Genomic DNA, 18,840 nt, shown 5'->3' with positions numbered 1-18,840 from the left:
CGGTCTCCCGGTCGTGTAGATTCACCCTCTACAACATCCGGAAGATCAGGAGATACCTGTCTGAGCACTCCACCCAGCTGCTAGTCCAAGCACTTGTCCTCTCCAAGTTGGACTATTGCAACTCGCTGCTCTCCCAGCATGTGCAACCCGCCCTCTTCAGAGGATTCAGAACGCAGCGGCCCGCCTGGTCTACAATCTACCCAGACGCTCCCATGTTACCCCGCTCCTCATCTCTCTCCACTGGCTACCTATCATGGCCCGTATCAGATTCAAGACCCTGGTATTGACCTTCCGAGCAGTGAACCGGACTGCACCCATCTACATCAAGTCTCTCCTGCAGCCTTACACCCCCACCCGTCACCTACGGTCTTCTTCAGACAACCGCCTGGTGGTCCCACCGCTCAAGACTGCCCGGTCCCAACACAAGCTCTTCTCCTGTCTGGCCCCCCAGTGGTGGAATCAACTCCCCACCTCCATCAGAGACACTGCCTCTCCACCTTCAAGAAAAGGCTCAAGACGCACTTGTTCCGGGAGTACAACGGTACTTAGGAATGGTTCGCTTGACCCGATGTTAGTTTCCTCAAGGATCACAATGACTCTTGCTCAGAGACTTGTTGCTCTTGTGGTTAGTGGTAACTGATTTAAAATTGTTTGTACTCGCTGTGATATATTGTGTTTTATTATTGTTGATTGTCTTTTTTTCCACAGGTACACTTGCACTTATAGCAGTTCATGTTGTTTAATTGTAACTTGTTTAACTACATGCTCTTATGGTTCTTCCCTTTGGCACTTACTTTGGTTGTTCACAATGTGTGTTTCATGTTTTGGCTACTCGCATGTTTTGTGGCCATCTCGTTATGATCAGTGACCTATGCACTTTGTAAAGCTCTCTCTTGGAAGTCGCTTTGGATAAAAGCGTCTGCTAAATGAATAAATGTAAATGTAAATATGGGGAGGAGTGTCCTCAATCAAACCAGGTTCATTTAATAAAACACATAGGAAGGCAACTTATCGAAAATAAGTTATACATTAACTATATCAAAAGACATCTGTATTATTATATAGAAAAGTATATTACATGTGATAAAAAGTTAGATAATACATTTTATCAAAAAACATACACTAATGAAAACACTTGTTTTATATGCATTTTTGTTTAAGCTTTCTATGCTTTATTTCTAGAGTAAAGGAATTTACAGCACTTTACCTGTTATGTATAGAGTTATGTATTAGAGGTACGACGATTGTAGCCATACCTAAGTACAGTTCTTGAATTGTTAAATGAATGAAGTGTGTGTTGAAATTACATGTCTTCTTACTTTTCACTTGAAATAAGCTCACCTCTTAAATTCACTAGACCCGCACAGATCTTGATTATTTTATCAATTTTTGGGACCAAGTTGATTGGCACTGTTTGAGAAAGAATCTTGTACACCTTCAGACGCCTAATTGCACGTTCAACATGAATGCGGGCGTGGGCAATGCGCCGTGTATGAGTGACCTCCTCATTGGTCAGCTGGCAACCTTTGCGTGTAAATGCTGGAATGATTAAGTTCACTCTACGCTCCTCCAGCAAGTCCCTTACTGTGAAACCACGATCACCCATCACCTCATCTCCAGCACGCAAATAGTCCAGAAACCCTGAGTTCTGTGTTATGTACCTGTCACTACATTTGCCACCATAAGCATCTGAAATGAACATGATTATTCCAGAGGGAGAAATCGCCACTAAATATTTCACAGTGTTGTTGGCATAGTAGTGACTGTATGATTCACTTCTACTGTTCAGATTTTTGGCTTTCTGTAAGACAGTCTCTGTGCAGTCAATTACACAGGTTATGTTTGGAAAGCGTTCTTTAAAAGCTTGGGGCACCGTTGCTCTGATTGTTTCACGAGGCAACCACATAACAAGATCATTGGTGTGTTCAGATATTATGTCTATCCAAATTCCAACTGTCTTGCTGACCTGACCTTGTGACGTTTTAAATCGTCGTGCTAAATCAGCCATGACAAAATGTTGTCTTAGCTTCATTAAGGTCATTAGGATTTGGTCCACATCAGGCATGGATGAAGAAGTCGGAGCAAATGGTTGTAGGCAGGATACAAGGGTCAAAACTCAGTGAGTGGAATCCCTGTATACAAGAGGGAGTCTGCATCACTTTCCAAAATGCAATCAGCAACAGGATGAGGTCATTCTGGGGGTGATGTAGTACTCATTCTGCACGTGATGGTAGGCCTTTTTGAATAGATGTGGTCCTCCATCTCTGGGTCTGACCACTGTGTTTGGGCATCACAGGAGGGCTTTGATGTCGAGCACGGCTCCTCATCCCGATCCATCTCCTCAGGCTCATCTGAGAGTAACAATACAGTTCACAATTATTTGGGTATGAGACATTAGCACTATTATTGTTTGATTGTGCTGCTAAGACTATTTAGTTTTGATGACATGAAGCCTATTTAGCCTACAAACACTACAATGCTGTGTCATCTCTACACCTCAAATCATAGCCTACCTGATTTTCTCCTGGCACAGCTGTAAATCCTTCTGAGGACCCGACGTCTCTTCTGTGGAGGTCTTTCGTAGCCCAACCATAAAGTCGGATACGGGTTTTCCTCCGTCGGGTGTTTGTCCACAAAATGAAATGAGCATACATACAGTGTTTTGGGTGGTCTCTTCAGGGCTAAGTTTTTCAGCCACATTATTTTTTGTTCCTCATCTGTTGGCAGGCGATGGAAACTGTACAGTTTGTCACAACAACAATACATTTTGGTTGTGGGTGTGTGTTCAACACACTGTCGTTGAAGCCACATATTAAGTTTCGTCTGGTTGTTTGTACAACCGCGAACAGCGCAACAGGTACCAGAGCTCCGCAATGACATTTTATAACACAACCAAGTTTTAATTCAATTATAGTTTAGAGAAAGAAACATTGTTGACGGCTGGTTGGGAGACTAACGTAACATTAGCTTTACTAGCAAACTGCAACTTCCGCTAGCTCACCGGAAGTTGCACCCATAATCAATTCTACAGTAGACCCCCTGAGGATAAGGTGGATACTAAACCTTAGGGATGGGACATATGGCACTGACGCATCGATGCTTGTGTCGCAAAACCAATACGCACAGTTTCGAAAAAGTGGTTTGGAGCTTGTGTCAAATGACGATGCCACGTGATTGATGACGTTCAATGCTTCAGACGTCACGAACTGGTTCAAAGTTGTGGCGCACTTCTAAACCTTAAAAGAGGGAAAGAAACCAGTGCTTGTCGTCTTAATAGGAGGCGAACACTACATTGGCAGAAGCGCAAACAGTCATTAGTAGAGTACATAGTTATTATTAGAAGACGATTAGAGAATTATCATTAGCAGACGAGAAGTAGGTTACATTAGCAGAATAGTATAGTTCATCAGCAGAAGAGAAGTAGGTTATATTAGCAGAAGAGCAGAAAGTAGAAGACGATATGGATGCTACCGGAGGAAGAAAGCGATCAAGACTATGGGAACATTTTGATATGTTATCCCCCAAATGTGGCCAGGACGGAGGACCCTCTGGACTACTGGGTCACACGCAAGGCCCTTTACCCTCAGTTATTTAAAGTGGCCATGCAGTTTCTGTGCACACCAGCATCCTCAGTGCCTTGTGAGCCAGAGGAGAAGCCGCCTGAAACCCAGTACAGTCGAACAAATCCTGTTCCTGAATAAGAACTTATAAATGTTCTCAAATCAGACTGTTGCACAAACACATTCCCCCGAACCCCGTTATGGTACACTGCCTTTTCATATTGCACAAGCACATCCCCACTGTCCCCACAAGTATTCCCCTGATTCACAATACATATCACAAATGTAAGGAAAGAGACAGCTATATAAGCAGAGTGGTCGTGTAGGCTACTACTCTGTATCAGCGGTCATTTAATACTTCCATACACTTAAGCATTCTACCGCCTTACTGTTTGCTGAACATTACAAAGTGTGGTGTAGACTAGTTGAACATCACAGTAAAACATATTTATTGTATGAAAATTACACAGTTCTCAAATACACATGTATGGTTTTAATGAATGAACACGAATATTAGACCACCACGTAGCCTTACAAAAATGAAGACATTGAATAATTAACAGGCGAAGTACCGTCAGAAACTACTGGTACATCTCATTCAGTTGAGATGGCTGCTATGATTTTAGCTGACCACTAGATGTCCCTGTGCTCTCCAATTTCAATGCGCCAATAGTTCGGCTCTTTGGTTCGGCACAATCCGGAAGAAACCACCAAAGCTTCACAAGGCATCGTTTTCCCATCCCTACTAAACCTCTAATACACAAGTTCCACTTTGTGCCTTACTTCTGAATGAACCTCAGAAGCGTATACTGCCCCCATCAGTTCTGGAAGAGGCACAGCACCGATGCTGCTAACACTGGCGTCGTCACTTACGGTGCTTCAAAAAATGGGCATCGTCAGTGTTTTGTCATTTTAGAACCGGAATGTGTCGGTAGTATCGGTTCTCGTGACATCCCTATTAAGAAATATATTGAGGAGTTGAAGGTGCTTTACGCACAGTAGGCTACTGGCCAGAGAAGACTGGTGCAATGCAGGCCTTTCGGAGAGACAGAAGTTGAATCGCTGTGTCAGCGCTTTGACATTGACAGCCTGCGTCCTGTCATTCGGGCCTATACAAAGAGTCCAAATACATCCCGGATAAACTGAAAGTGATAAACTCAATGAGTTATTTGTTGCTATCAATAGCATCCCTATATCAAGTGCTGAGTGTGAATGTGGATTTTCAAAAATGATAATTAATTTCGATCCCGAATCATATTTCTCTGCCTGTCTTTGTAAAATAACCCATTGGGATCTGACAAGTAGTAGGTTATAACATGTTAGGACAGTGGCCCCCTAAAATGTGAATAGGATAGCCTAAGTTTTAGGATATCATTTTGAACTAAGTCCTGAAACGTATTATTTTTTTCTCATACAATTTTATAACCTGTTATGTGTGTTTATGCTTTCCTCACACTTCGCACCTCCCTGTGAAATTATCTCTCACTGGGGCGCGGTCCCATGGGTGGGGCTCTTTATAGGTAAGAGAACACATGTTAGACTACCAGGCGGAGACCAGACTGTGTAGTAACGCGGAACGGACATTTCTACGACTGCAGAAAGTGTGGGTGATTTTTTGTTGTACTATTGTGTCCAACGAATTGTTGCCTACCGACCAATTGGTAAGATGACGCTGGAGCCGTTGCGTTCGGCAAGGTCCATTGGTAATGTAGAGGACACATCGCTCGCACTGCCTTCGGATAGTAAGCTTCGCTCTGGGCAACAACGGGTGCTGGATCAAGTTCATACCATTAAGAGGAGCAAGTCGAAACAAGGGAAGAACGGATCACTCTCACCAGCAAGTAAGATATACTGATAGCCTGTTGACTGTGCGCTAAGGTGCGTCATTTGAAAAACTTGCGCAGTACAAATAGGCCCCTTTACTTTTGAAAAAAATCTATTTCCCGGTATCGGGTCGCCTTCTGTATTGTGCAATATCAAAATGAAGAAGTTATTGTATGAGTAACATAAAGAAAGACAACGTTGGAAAGCTGGACAGTATTGTTATAGTCCCAGATTGCTTGGCGCTCTTGGGATTTTCCCTACAGTGCACAGCAAATATCCAATTTGAAGTCAGGGTAGGCAAGTTGCGCGAAGCTAGCAATTTTAGCTCCCTTCAAAGCCACTCCCACAAAACTACAGTAAGGAGCAGTGAGTGGAGGGGCAGAGGGCGCGCAGGTAGGTAGGTAGACCGTCCAATCAATAGTCAGGGTACCCCAAAGATTGGTCGTGTTTATTACAGTATTGCACGCCCACAGATGTCGGAATGATTTCATATTACCGTCAAACCTTTATATATATTGGTTGCTATCAAGACGTGAAGTTACTTTGGCAAATATGACAAAAAGTGCTGTACAAATGCATGTCTCATGTAGACCATAAAACCTCAAATCTATGTATGAAGACTTTTGAAATGCATGTTTAATCGATTGTCTTATTAGCGACATCCTGTTTTCTGGGATTTGCATGTGACAGACAAATAGATGGAAATAGATAAAAGTACAATGAAAACAAAGTAGTATGCGTAGCATTATGTTGCAACCTAAAATTTGCACTTGTTGCAGAACATGACAACTATTACCTGAGGGACTTGCATATATTAGATTGTAGTTTGGCATGCTTGCACTTACTTTAAGACTGGTGTAGGAGTGTGTAGGTATGTTTCCAAAATTACAATTAGTGTTAAAATAATGTATAGTGCACTCTTTCTCCCCTGCATCGTTCTGTGTTATTAGGAGCACAGTATCTGCTAAAGACGCAGTAACCAGACAGACCAACGCCCTAGTGTGATTAAATAGAGCCCAGGTGCTTCGTGTTCTCACTGAGTCATTCCTACAGACACAACTTATGACGGACTGATTTAGTTATTGCAGGACATGCAGATTGACAAACCGATTCAGTAAACTAAAGTGACTGCCTGTCTGTCCCATTCAATTGGAGACTGTTTGGTTGTGTCTAATTCTCACCATGACTACAGTGTCCATGTGGGTGGGACATAGGATATGTTTATTGTGTCAACATATATTATACCATACTTTAACTTACCTACCCAAGGCTATAAAGGGTGCCATACTTCAAAATAATAGTTGATGGATTAGGAATGGTACAAATAGTTGTTTTTCCTTAAGTATTTCATAAAGCACGACCCCTCTCTCCCCTCTTCTTCCTCTCCAGGTCCTCAGAGTTTGTCTATGTTTGCAGAGTTTGGTTCCTTCAAGTTCTCTCCCTCAAAAGCCAATGACACTTTCAGCAGGAGCAACTCTTCTGGAAAAGGAGCCAGCAACAAAGCGGTAAACCAAATCACCAACTATCCTTCATTCATGTTAAGCCAAAGCCGTACTTGCCAGGCCAAGTTCAGGACTTTCCATTGAGTGACTGTATTTTTTTTTTTTATAATGAATTTATTGAATTGAAATTAATTTTGAAAATGCTTGTCAGGATGGGAAGGGTAAAAGTCAACTGTTGTGATTGTGGTAGCTTTGTGTATCCGAGACCTAAATCTGGGTCGGGTGAATCAAGCATGAAATGCATGAAATGTTAGTTTCCATATAGGTCTCTGAGCAGAACCCTAGTGTATGTTTTCTTCACACAGCACCACCATTTAGTTTAACCCCCCTTTTGAACAAATTTAAGGAAACATCTCAACAAGCACAACATTATCTAATACCTGCCCACACTTGATTTGGAGGAGGTTGATTGGCTATACTGGATTTGTTGCCAGACAAATACAGGATAAGGCAGGGTCAAGTCTGAAATGCGGATTATCCACTGTTGAGGAGAGTGATCTCATTTTGCTGGTTGACCTTACTCCCTGTCATAGAGCTGAGGTATTTCTATAGAGAGTGATGATTGCAGGGATTCTGCTACTGGAGTAGTGCCTCAGTGTGTCCTTAATCTGCTGTGCTCAATGCTTGCTGCAATACAGAAATTTCCAATAGGGATGGGAATCTTTTGGTACCTCACGATTCGATTCTTGGGGTCACGATTCGATAAAAAAATCGATTCACAATTTTTTTAGATTAAAAATAAAAATGACATTCAAATATAAAATAAAAACACATTTTTACATTTATGAATCGCTAAAAGACTGAATGGTGATTCAAATGTGAATCGATTTTTTCCCCCACCCCTAATTTCCATATTTACTATTTAACCTGATAAGCCACCAAATGCATTAACATATTGGGTCTATTTTGTGGCTACCCATGCTTTCCAGCCCAGGGTTCTTAGCATTGGGGGGATGGAAATCTTGATCAATAAATGACTGATTCAAAAGTTAAAAAAATGTTTGTTCCTTCTCAGACGTAAGAGAACATGTTTCTAGTTATTTTGACATGACAAGCTTCTTTCAGATGACGTTTTACATGTAGTACCAGGTGAAACAGGAACTTGCCAATGTAGAGGATGCAGAGTTGTCAACGAAGACCTCAAATGATACAAAGAGATCACACACAACAGACAAGCAGGTTGATGTAGATAATCCAGGGTGATAAACTGTGAATTTCAGACTTGTCCATACCGACATTGATGATAGGATACAGTCAGGATATCAGTAATGGGAAGCTATTTGTTCTATCTTTGCTCATGAGATATGAAACAGCTCTCTCACACTCACACACTTCACAAAGTTTTCAGTACAATCAAACAACTGGTTGCAGTGTATCCTCATTTGTTTAAAATTAAAGGTTGTATAAACTTTGACCAATCAGTGTAGGGGAAGGAATGGCTTTTTTTGATACTATATATTTTCTTTTCTTGAAAAGAGTTTTTTTCAATTTCCAAGGCCTGCATTGCTTGCTAACATCCCTGAGAAGTAACGTTGAAGTACCACCAGGTTTTAGACAGACTGGTCTAACAGGTGCTGTGTAGACTTGTCAGAACTCACAGAGCTTCATTGTGGGAACTTATGTTCTACCTGTGGCCAAGTATTGTCTTACAATAACATTCAGTTTAAGTCCAAGTCAGACTAAGAGTGTTGTTAAATTAAATGAAGAGGCTGAATTTGAATATTTTAAGTATGTTTTTCTAAAGGAAAGGTCTTTTTTGTCATAGGAAATAAGTGTCTTGAAAAACTACACTTTTATGCATTTTATCTTTATTAGTATTATCAAATATGTCTGCTAATGTATTGTTGGTTTAGTTATTGAGAGGCTGTAAGTGAAATCTGTGGTGACTTTTGATGGGCATGTAAGCCAGCTTATAACATACCATACATAATGTCAAGGGTAAAATGAGAGGAGCTCTGGTTTGGTGTGTATTTGGTCTCTCTTGTTTGAACAAAGAACTTGTTACTCACCTCTGCAGTTAGTGTATTCTCAACGTTTGTTCTTGTTGAATGAACGAATACTTTGTTGAAAAGAATTTCCCCCAAGCAGCAAAACGACAAGCATATAAGTATGAGCTGACCTAATGTGTACATTATAGCCTACATTGTATTTTTTTAAACTTGCAATATTACGTTGATGCAATAAGCACCTTAAGATTTGTGCAAGTTTCCCTTTCCCTGTTGACCTCTTCAACTCTATAACCGTGACCTTGGAAAGAAAAGCTGTGTATGGGTGTTTGAGGACCCTACACCACCATAATAGCCCCTGTTCTTCTCTCTAGGTGAACGTACAGAAGAGCCGTTCTCTGTCTGTGGGGCGAAAACACTTCACCAGCTCCAGCCAATGGGAGCAACAAATGCATTCCAAAATCTGGCCCCAGTCACCCAATGGGCTCAAGCCGAGTCGCAGTGACCCCGCCTTGGGCCTCGCCCCTGTGCCTGCCCCTGTACCCCAGGTAACCAACATATGGTCTGATATTGAAAGCAATATTTTGAAAGACGCTTAAATGTTTTATTATTCTTTTTCTAATGTCTGTTATCCCAGCAACGAGCAAAGGGTCTAAATGCAACCCTCCAGAATCGCAACATCTCCATCACCAGTGGCAACAGCTTCCTGGTCAGCAGCCAATCGCGCATTATCCAGCCACCCTCTGTCCTATCGCATCATGAGACAAAGACCTCACTCACAGAAGTCACCAGGGCCACCAAGACTGAGCAACAGTCAGAGTGAGTGTCTAGATTTTATAGATGGAGTTGCATATCTAACAATTTTCTGGGGATTTTACCTAAGCTCAAGACCAGGTCAAATAAAATGAGCAAATACTGTCATTCAGTAAATGTCAGAAAAAACTTTTGAAAAATTATTTTCAAATGATTTCAAGTAAATGGTCAATGTTTGTATCCCCTCTCTCCTCATTCCAATCACCTTCTGTCTTTGCTCTCCCTTCTCTCTCCATTTGTCTTTCAACTGGCCCTTTATATCCACCCCCCCATTTATCTTAATGAATTTCTATCTCTTTCTATGCCTCTGCAGAGTGGACGCTACAGTCAGTATGGCAGATATGACTCTGAAGGAGGCTGTGGAGTTCCTGGCCAGCCCAGAGGAGAACTATCAGCAGTGTGGAGCCTCCTTCATCCAACACACCACCTTCAAGGAGGACCGCTCCAAACAAGAGGTTGGAGCACATATATACAGTATATATGTGTGTATGTATACATACATAGAGACAAACACTATAAACACACACACAGACTTATACTCAGGGACAGCTGGTATAAATGGGCTAACAGGTTTAAGCCCTCCTTATCGTTTACAATAAAGTTAAGAAAACTATTGTTAAAAAACCTTACAACAGACTGTTTAAAATGTTGGTGGAACCTAGAGCAGCAACACCAAATAGTCACACAAAAAAGGCTTATTTTTTCCAGCCCAAACGCATCAGCTACCATTCATCTTCAGTGTGTGTGACAGGTTTTGAGGCATGCCCCCTTGATTGGCTGATTGTTTGGGCTAAATTAATTCAGCCCACAGGAAACTGACTTTTGGACCAATGACAGCGGACGTATGACAGTACGGTCAGGTGCTAGTGGCTACTATGTGATAGACTATCATAGATTGGGGAGCGTGATCGTTGACATTAGCAACATTTTGAATGAGGTGGATTATTTACTTTCTCATCGTTTTTTTGGAAGAAAAATTAAAGCAACTATAGAGCTGGCTAAGATTTTGCTTTTCTGTTGTTGTATCTTGGTATCTCAGATGTAATTCTGTATTTGCTGCAGTGTGAACTATTGATGAATGTATATAGCCTACACTTTTTCAGCCCTCCCACCCAATGTCACTATCTATACATAAGCATAGTCTTAATAGGCCCCTGATTTTCTTCTATAGTTCAATTATTTAACAGTTGAATTCTATATTGGATGCTGCTATGATCTAAGAATATTCAACTTAATCCTTTCTTACAAAGGGTGTGTGGCTCACATTATTTGGCCGTCTGCTTGCCTACCATTTAGAAGACACTGTAGTTTTTAGTTATTGTGCCCTCAGGCAAAAGGGAGAAGTACACCAGCTAGGCCTTTAAATATGCTTGCTGTCTCTCCCCTTCCCCGTCCCAGGTGCTGAAGCTTGGCGGAATCCCCCCCCTGGTTGCCCTCCTGAGCAGTTCGCACCCAGCTGTCAGCCAGAGCGCCTCTGCAGCCCTCAGGAACCTGGTGTTCAGGGACCAGGCGAACAAGCTGGAGGTACAGGCCTGTGGGGGCATAGACCACGCCTTGCAGCTGCTCAAGGAGACTGACTCCACGGAGACCCAAAAACAACTCACTGGTAAGAAACACACACACACCCAGACGTGTTTAGGGATGCACATGCCATGTATAAACACATGTATGCATGTACACAGGTTTACATGTCAATTCATGTTATAGCTATATACCTTTTCTGGTTCTTACTCTTCTGCTATTGTGGTTTCTTCCTTCCTTCCCTCTCTCTTTCTTGATACATTTTGTCTCTCTCTTTCTCTCTGCCTACCTGCCCCCTTACTCTCATTGACCCCCACCCTCCCCCCATACCTATGCAGGTCTGCTGTGGAACCTGTCCAGCGCAGACGAGCTGAAGGGCGAGCTGATAGACCACGCCTTGCCTGTTCTGACCGAGAGCGTGGTGGTCCCCTTCACCTGCTGGTCGGAGAGCAGCGTCAATCACAACATCCACCCGGATGTCTTCTACAGTGCCACTGGCTGCCTACGGTAATGCCCTGGTCACTCACCTCACTGAGTTGTACCGACCAGGTTGAAAATTATCACCCTGGGTTTGTTTGTGTTGGAACTTCCCTTTGTGCTGCTACCAAAGTAAGCGGACTCTTCAAAACAACACCTTGATATTTTGTTATTGCTGAAATATCAGCGAGGCACCTAAACAGCATTTGATAATCCTCCAGAAGAGTAGTTGTGTTTGCTTTTATGTTATCTGTGTGTTTTATGTCTTTATGTGCAGCAACCTTAGCTGTGCCCGGATGGAAGAGAGACAGGCAATGCGGGTGTGTCCTGGCCTCATTAACTCTCTCATGAGTTACGTCCAGTCTTGCATTGCTGAAGACAACCCAGATGACAAGGTACTGAACTGGACTGAAATGCACAGCATGCCACTGTCAGTGAACTAAACCAGAAATTCAGGCAAAGTTGTGCTTCAGTCACAGTCCACTACAGACTAAACATTTATTTCATACAATGTTTAATTAGTCAGGGTAAGGAGGTATGTAGGCCGAGTTGAAAGCCTCCATGTGACAAAGTACTCTCCAAGAGATGAGAAGAATGTAGTGTAAATGTGTTCACATGTACTACCAGTGTTGTGCCTGAACGCGTTCATTGAACGACAGTTCATGAACTCGTTTATAATTTTGGTGAACGTGAACTGAACGTACTGTATTACTGCCTGATGAACGATACTGTGAACGCGTTCATTCTGGAGTCTGTGAACGGCACGTTCACTCTTTTTAATTTTGTTCAGGTAAGATAAGGTGCCAGATTTCTAGAGACTTCCAAGCGAAAAACACACCGTTGACAGTACTGTATCCAGGGTTGCCCAACCAGTCAATCGCTGCGTGTGCTTTCTTCTACTGTCTGCCTGGCAAGTGTGAGAGCGCCGAAGTTGCGTAGAGGCCGAGAGCGGTATTGCAGACAGATAGAGATTTCAATCTGGCAACGACAGCCACCAGTGTCGCATCGCCGCACCGTCTGTGGTTCTATATTGGCTGTTACTAGTTCATTTTTTGGAGCTGTGAACTTAGTTAAAAATTTGGAATTATGAACTATGAACTGAACTAGTTCATTTTAAAATTTGTGAACTATGAACTGAACTAGTTCATGTAGAAAGTGAACTTTCCCAACACTGTGTACTACTATGTCACTATGGTAACCCAAATTCAACCTCCTCTCATTCTCTTCTCTCTCGCCCTCTCTTTTTCAGTCAGTGGAGAACTGTGCGTGTATCCTACATAATCTGACCTTCCAGCTAGAGAAGGAGGTCCCCCAGTGCTTCTCCAAGTTCATCTCCTCAACAGAGCAGCCCCCAGGGGGACAAAAGAGCCCCACCATTGGCTGCTTTAGCCCCAAGAGTAGCAAAATCAACAGAGAGGTGAGCAGTCCACAAATACTTTCACATTGGCTCAGTGTAGCTCAGAATGGCTGGTTTGGATGCTTTCACTATCCTCCTCTGTCTCCACAGGATAGTTTCAGTTACCCTGTGCCTGCGGAGGAGAGCGAGCCTGAAGGCGTGTCCTGGCTGTGTCACTCCAAGGCCATGAAGATGTACCTGTCTCTGCTCGGCTCCGCCCAGAAGGAAGCTACACTGGAGGCTTGCTGCGGAGCCCTGCAGAACATCACTGCCAACAAGGGGCTGGTGAGAGAAATCGAGAGAAAGGGATGGATGGAGGGACTAATGGGGAGAGGGAAAGGTGTAGGGAGAGAGACATGGAATGTTTGAATGAGTAACTAGGAGACAGGCTGGCTAGCTGGCAGATTTTATATTTTCTACATTGACCCTTCTCTATTCCCGGTGTGTTTAGGTGTCAAGTGTGATGAGCCAGACCCTGGTTCAGAAACTTGGTGCTCTAGGCTATGTATCCCCCCTGATCCAGTCTCCCAACCCCAGCCTGCAGAAGTCAGCCATGTCTCTAGTGGGCAACATCTCTCGCACTGCCAGCCTGCAAAGCACCATGGGTAAGATTGCAGCCTGTAAAATAGAGTATTTGTCTATCTGCAATTAACTGCAACTGCAAGCGACAGGTATATTTGCGTACTTCACTATTTTCAAAACAATAGTTATCACTTTTATTTTACTCAATTTTAACGAGTGTTTAACTTTGCTACAAGAAAATAATAATATAATGGGACAGTTGATCAGAAGATTAAGGTCTTTGGAAAGATGGTACCTGTTTGCACAACAGAATGAAACACACTGACACATGAGCTATATTTCAGAGGTAAGAGAATGTTTGTTGTTATTATTTAGGATATTAGTTCTCTATTACTTCAGTTTTATTTTTCTTCTCAAGTAATAATAAATAAATAAACAACAATTGGTAAATTATGCAATGACAAGAAACACACAAAAAAATAAAATAAAAATAGTAATTCCCCAAATTAATGAAACTTGAAAAAATATTTTACATGAAAATGTGAAATAATTGTCCTCCCTGATTACCCTACGTTTTAGCTAATTATTCTTATTAGTTTGGTTTTTCTGCTTTTAAAATATCTATGGGTTTATCACTATCTTATCACTATATTATATTAATTTGATTACGGGACTTATTCTGGAAAACGGGATTTACTTTTGGATATTGACTCTAATCTATATGAGGAGTACACTGTAAAAAAAAACTAGTAAAAAAATTGGAACAATCTGGCAGCTAGGACGCCAGATTAAACCCATTAAATTGCAGTAAAAACATTGTTTTTTTAATTAACATTAATTAACCGTAAAATAATAGATTTTTTCCTGTACCAAATTTACAAGATATATCTGTAATATTACATTACAGGCTGTTCTTTGCGGGTAAATATAACTTTTATTAATTGAACTTCTCTAAAAAAAAAACAGCATTTTCAATAAATAAAAAAAATTAAATAAAGCCAAAATAAGATAACGATTTAACATTTTCATTCAAAACAAGTCGTGTGCACAACATACAGCATCCAGATGCTGTAATCAGCATCCAGATACTACAGATATTACCGGCGCTTCAGATTTAACTGTAGCGCCGGCTAGCTGTGCAAATTGGAGAGGAATATTGCTCGCCGCACGTTAGGTTTATTAGACAGGTTAGATCGTCATCTAACTGGACAACATTCACACTCAGGGTGAACACTTAATGTATCCAAACTACAGACCATCACATTACACATATCAAAACAGAACGAACACAACAACAAAACAAACAATGCTTATCTAACTAAGCTTAGCCCCTTCAGACCTGAATTTTTTCTGCTGGGCAAAATAAATTGTTCCTAGTTGCTTCTTACTCCGTTATAGCATAGAAATAAAGGGGAAAAAACTTTTTTGAAAACTCATGTTTTTATTGGTATTTTTTCATGTCCATTACAATGGACGCCAGGACCAAATGAGCGTAAAACGCCATGAAAACTTAGTTTTACATAGGCCATGTTTTTAACATATGAATCATGTAACAGTGGAACCTCCAAACACAATTAAGTTGATTATTATCTTATTATCTTATCTTATTGTCATACTTTTAATATTGTAAGCTAATAACAGATCACACAACTATTAAACAAATGGAAAATAACAAAAATACATCTCCCGGATTTTCCCATATATTCTCTCATTTGCGATGAGCAGCCTGAAAGCAGTTTCGGTGTGGCACAAAGCAAAGGTGGATGTTGCATTTGTCACAGAATACACGTGTTTTTCCTGTGCAGTATGGCCTCTTGCACCTGGTGGCCTCTGTCTTCTCATCATAATTTGGCATGTGGTCAACCATATCATACTGCACTTCAGGTAGAGGTCTTGCATCTTGAACTTGTGGTCTGTGGGCATGTGGTTGTGGCTCTGGAGACATACTGGGCCTTCCACGTTTTGCTGCCACTGGTTTATGGACACTCACCAGACACCGGGCCACATTCATCTTGAAATGGAGGAGATCCAGGGTGTCTTTTGTCTGGAGATTGGCCCTCTTGGCATCCAGCCTGTACTCCAGCCAACTGTTGACCACAGCCAGATCAAAAGCGTGTGTGATCATTCTCAGGGTCCACTTTCTTGACCGAATTTCTGTGCGGTACAGACTGACAAGTTGATCAAGCAGGTCAACACCTCCCATCGCTTCATTGTACAGCTTGACCACCTCTGGACGGGACACCTTCAAAAATCTTTTCTGCTTTTTATCCCACCGCTGCACCTCATCCATCCTGCCAACACCAACAAAGTTGGAGGCCATGACAACTGATCTGCTGTCACACCATTTGACCAATGCGACCTTACCATCACGGCTTACAGCTTCATCGCAGCTTCCTCGTGGCATTTTTGTCATCACTTTGTCGGACTGTAGAGGAGGGTTGGCAAAGCGACAGATCCTTGCTGTTCCAGCGGCATGAATTTTCCTCTCAGCCAGCAGTTCCAGAATATTGTATGACGTGAAATAATTGTCAAAATACAATTTGTGGTTGGCCTCTGATGCGCTGGCAGAGATGGTACACCACTCCAGCTCCAAGTCCTAGCTGCGTCTTCAACTGCTCTGACACTTCCATTGTAGCCTTGATGCAGCAGGAAGTCATAGGCCATGCCACTTTTCCCACACAGGAAGTATAATTTCACCCCCCAAGGGTGTGGCTTGCCTTTAACATACTGCTTGACGGAGAGAGCTCCACGAAATGGCACCATTTGTTCGTCAACACAAAGGTTTTCCTCTAGTGGAAGCTCCAAGCATCTCCTGCGCAGGGCATCATAGAGAGGACGTACCTTATAAAACACGTCATTGTTCTCTGCTGGCCTCTCCAAATTGTTAACCAAATGCAAATGTGACCGAAGCTGGAAGAATCTGTCACGGATCATAGTGTCACACTACACTTTCTTCTATCTCAACCTCAGCTTCCACCTCAAGTTCTTCAAGCATGCATGGAACCTCTTCACTGTCACTTTTCTCTCTCCCTCGTCCTATCCAATAACAAAACAATTCGATTTATAACTATTTTTCCATAGTCTCACTCATATTTTATGCAATTTACATATTATATAAGGCATACAACTTTGTACTATACTCTCAACATCTACACTTACCCTCTATCTCATTCCTGCTCTTATCTTCCTCATTTCCTGAATCCAAGCAGTCAAGATCAGATAACTCTCCATTTACAAGGTGATCTAGGAAGTCTGCGACTTTATACTCTAAAAGCACATGTGTGATAAAATGGGTTATATACCTAATATAAATATATATACACACAATATAAATCAATTGTGAAGTCATAGTTTAGCTATGAAATGCTTATAGGTATTTTTTTCTTTGCATGTAGACACTGACTAAATGTGTGCTGGCTAATATCTCTTGACTCCCGATGTCCATTGGGATGGACCTTAAACTTTTAAAAAATCCTGTAACTTAATTAAATGGAATATTGTCAAAATAACTTGAAATATTAACACTTGAAATGGTTAAAATTATGCTGAGAGAAAATGTATTAGGCTAGCATGAACATTAATTAACATTTTTAATGAAATATAGGCACTTACTCCTCCCTCTCTCGAGCTTCAGAGCCATGCTTGTCTTGTCTGATGTCTGAAGCGCTCTCAGATCAAGTCAAAGGTCATTTGTGCACCATTGTGATTGGATAATAAGGAACCAATGAATGATAAGCATCATTCAAATAATGAAATCACAGATTTTCTATTGGTTTAGACCCAGAAATATGCAATGTCCATTCCAATGGACGCCAGGTCTGAAGGGGTTAAACCTTTAGCTTTTCAGCTTGCCGCGGGGCATTCTGGGTAACAGGAGCGTTGCCGCTACACAAATATCTAATCAACTTTCCTACTCTGGAGTCTTTACATTTATTCATTTTCGCTTTTATCCAAAGCGACTTCCAAGAGAGAGCTTTCAAAAAAAAAAAAAGACATTTGTGTATTTTTAAGTAACAACATTTGGCTGTGATGTTTATGTAAAACTATAAATTAACAGTTTGCCATTGTCTTTCTATCTGTATTTCCTGTCATTCAGAAATACAGAAAAAAACAGTATAATTTACAGAAAAAATGCGGTAATTTCATCTTTTTTACAGTGTAGGGCTGTCCCCACTCAGTCGACTAGTCAATTGTGTCCCGCTTGTGTCACCATTGCTGAATTAAAGAAATGTTCAACAGAAATTGTAGATTATATTATTTAAGACAAATAAAGCAACTCAAATATATAATAAAAAGGCGTTACTGTTTTCCCTTTCGTTAATCTGCGTTTTGTTTAGTTTTTTGCACACAGCACATGAGCACAATTGTAGCTGTTAGCCTAAACTCAGCCATACTTTGTCTACAGTTGGTGTTAATCCTTTAAGCAAAATGGCAAAGAAATCTGTGGTATGGAAGCATTTGATCAGTACCGGATGACTCAAACATGTTGAATGCACATTCTGCCAACAACGGTGTACATTCCATAGTTCAACGTTGAATATGATGTACCACTTGAAAACCGTAAGTTGGCCTACTTCGCTAATGCATGCTAACATGCGCTGGGTTGAAAAATGTACATGTTGTTAACATCTACAAAATTAGTATGCAACAAAATCTTTCTCTGTTGCACCGTTCCCCACTCGTCTTCTACGTAAGTTCGTATGTTGCACTTTTTCAGGCAGTGAATGTCGCTGTCTGTGGCTCTGAAAAAGTCTGCAGTATGCACCTGTAGCAGGGTTTTCTCGGTTAAGATGTAAAGGTTAAAGTGTAAATGTAAAGTGAAAATAACAAAACCAGTCAGTATGATGACTGGAGCGAATATCATTCACGTCTTACTAAAACCGCTGCCACGCGAAAGGGAATGAGGAAACTGTTTCCTACTAAAAAATACAATGCGGGTCACGTGAAAAAAGGGAGTCAGTTGGCTGAGCGGTGAGGGAGTCGGGCTAGTAATCCGAAGGTTGCCAGTTCGATTCCCGGTCATGCCAACTGACGTTGTGTCCTTGGGCAAGGCACTTCACCCTACTTGCCTCGGGGGAATGTCCCTGTACCTACTGTAAGTCGCTCTGGATAAGAGCGTCTGCTAAATGACTAAATGTAAATGTAAAAAAGGATCCAAAGACTCATAGAAAGACCGAGTCGGGAAATGAACGAATCGTTCGTTTCCTCCAGTACAGAGCCTATGCAGGTCACGTGAAAAATGATCCAAATACTCGTACCCGAAGACCGAGTGAAATGAA

General features: G+C 41.6%; 1 protein-coding gene across 5 annotated transcripts in view; it reads left to right on the top strand.

The window, feature by feature from the left end:
* Window positions 1-4,676: 4,676 nt before the first annotated feature.
* LOC136946502 (plakophilin-1) overlaps window positions 4,677-18,840 on the top strand; it is a 40,786-nt gene continuing 26,622 nt past the window's right edge. For 3 of the 5 annotated variants that reach the window (XM_067240855.1, XM_067240854.1, XM_067240856.1), the window contains exons 1-11: window positions 4,679-5,401; window positions 6,774-6,889; window positions 9,207-9,380; window positions 9,470-9,651; window positions 9,959-10,100; window positions 11,044-11,251; window positions 11,505-11,673; window positions 11,921-12,038; window positions 12,893-13,060; window positions 13,151-13,324; window positions 13,491-13,644. In XM_067240855.1, coding sequence (XP_067096956.1) covers window positions 5,227-5,401; window positions 6,774-6,889; window positions 9,207-9,380; window positions 9,470-9,651; window positions 9,959-10,100; window positions 11,044-11,251; window positions 11,505-11,673; window positions 11,921-12,038; window positions 12,893-13,060; window positions 13,151-13,324; window positions 13,491-13,644 — 1,780 coding nt within the window. In that variant the 5' untranslated portion in view covers window positions 4,679-5,226. Of the gene's footprint in view, window positions 5,402-6,773; window positions 6,890-9,206; window positions 9,381-9,469; window positions 9,652-9,958; window positions 10,101-11,043; window positions 11,252-11,504; window positions 11,674-11,920; window positions 12,039-12,892; window positions 13,061-13,150; window positions 13,325-13,490; window positions 13,645-17,718; window positions 17,844-18,840 lie in introns of those variants that run through there. The other 2 variants (XM_067240857.1, XM_067240853.1) reach the window with 2 other exon arrangements.

Source organism: Osmerus mordax, chromosome 7 (assembly GCF_038355195.1).
Source record: "Osmerus mordax isolate fOsmMor3 chromosome 7, fOsmMor3.pri, whole genome shotgun sequence".
NCBI classification, from domain to species: Eukaryota; Metazoa; Chordata; class Actinopteri; order Osmeriformes; family Osmeridae; genus Osmerus; species Osmerus mordax.
The sequence above is the reverse complement of the archived record's forward strand: the minus strand, read 5'-3'. Positions and strand labels throughout refer to the sequence as shown.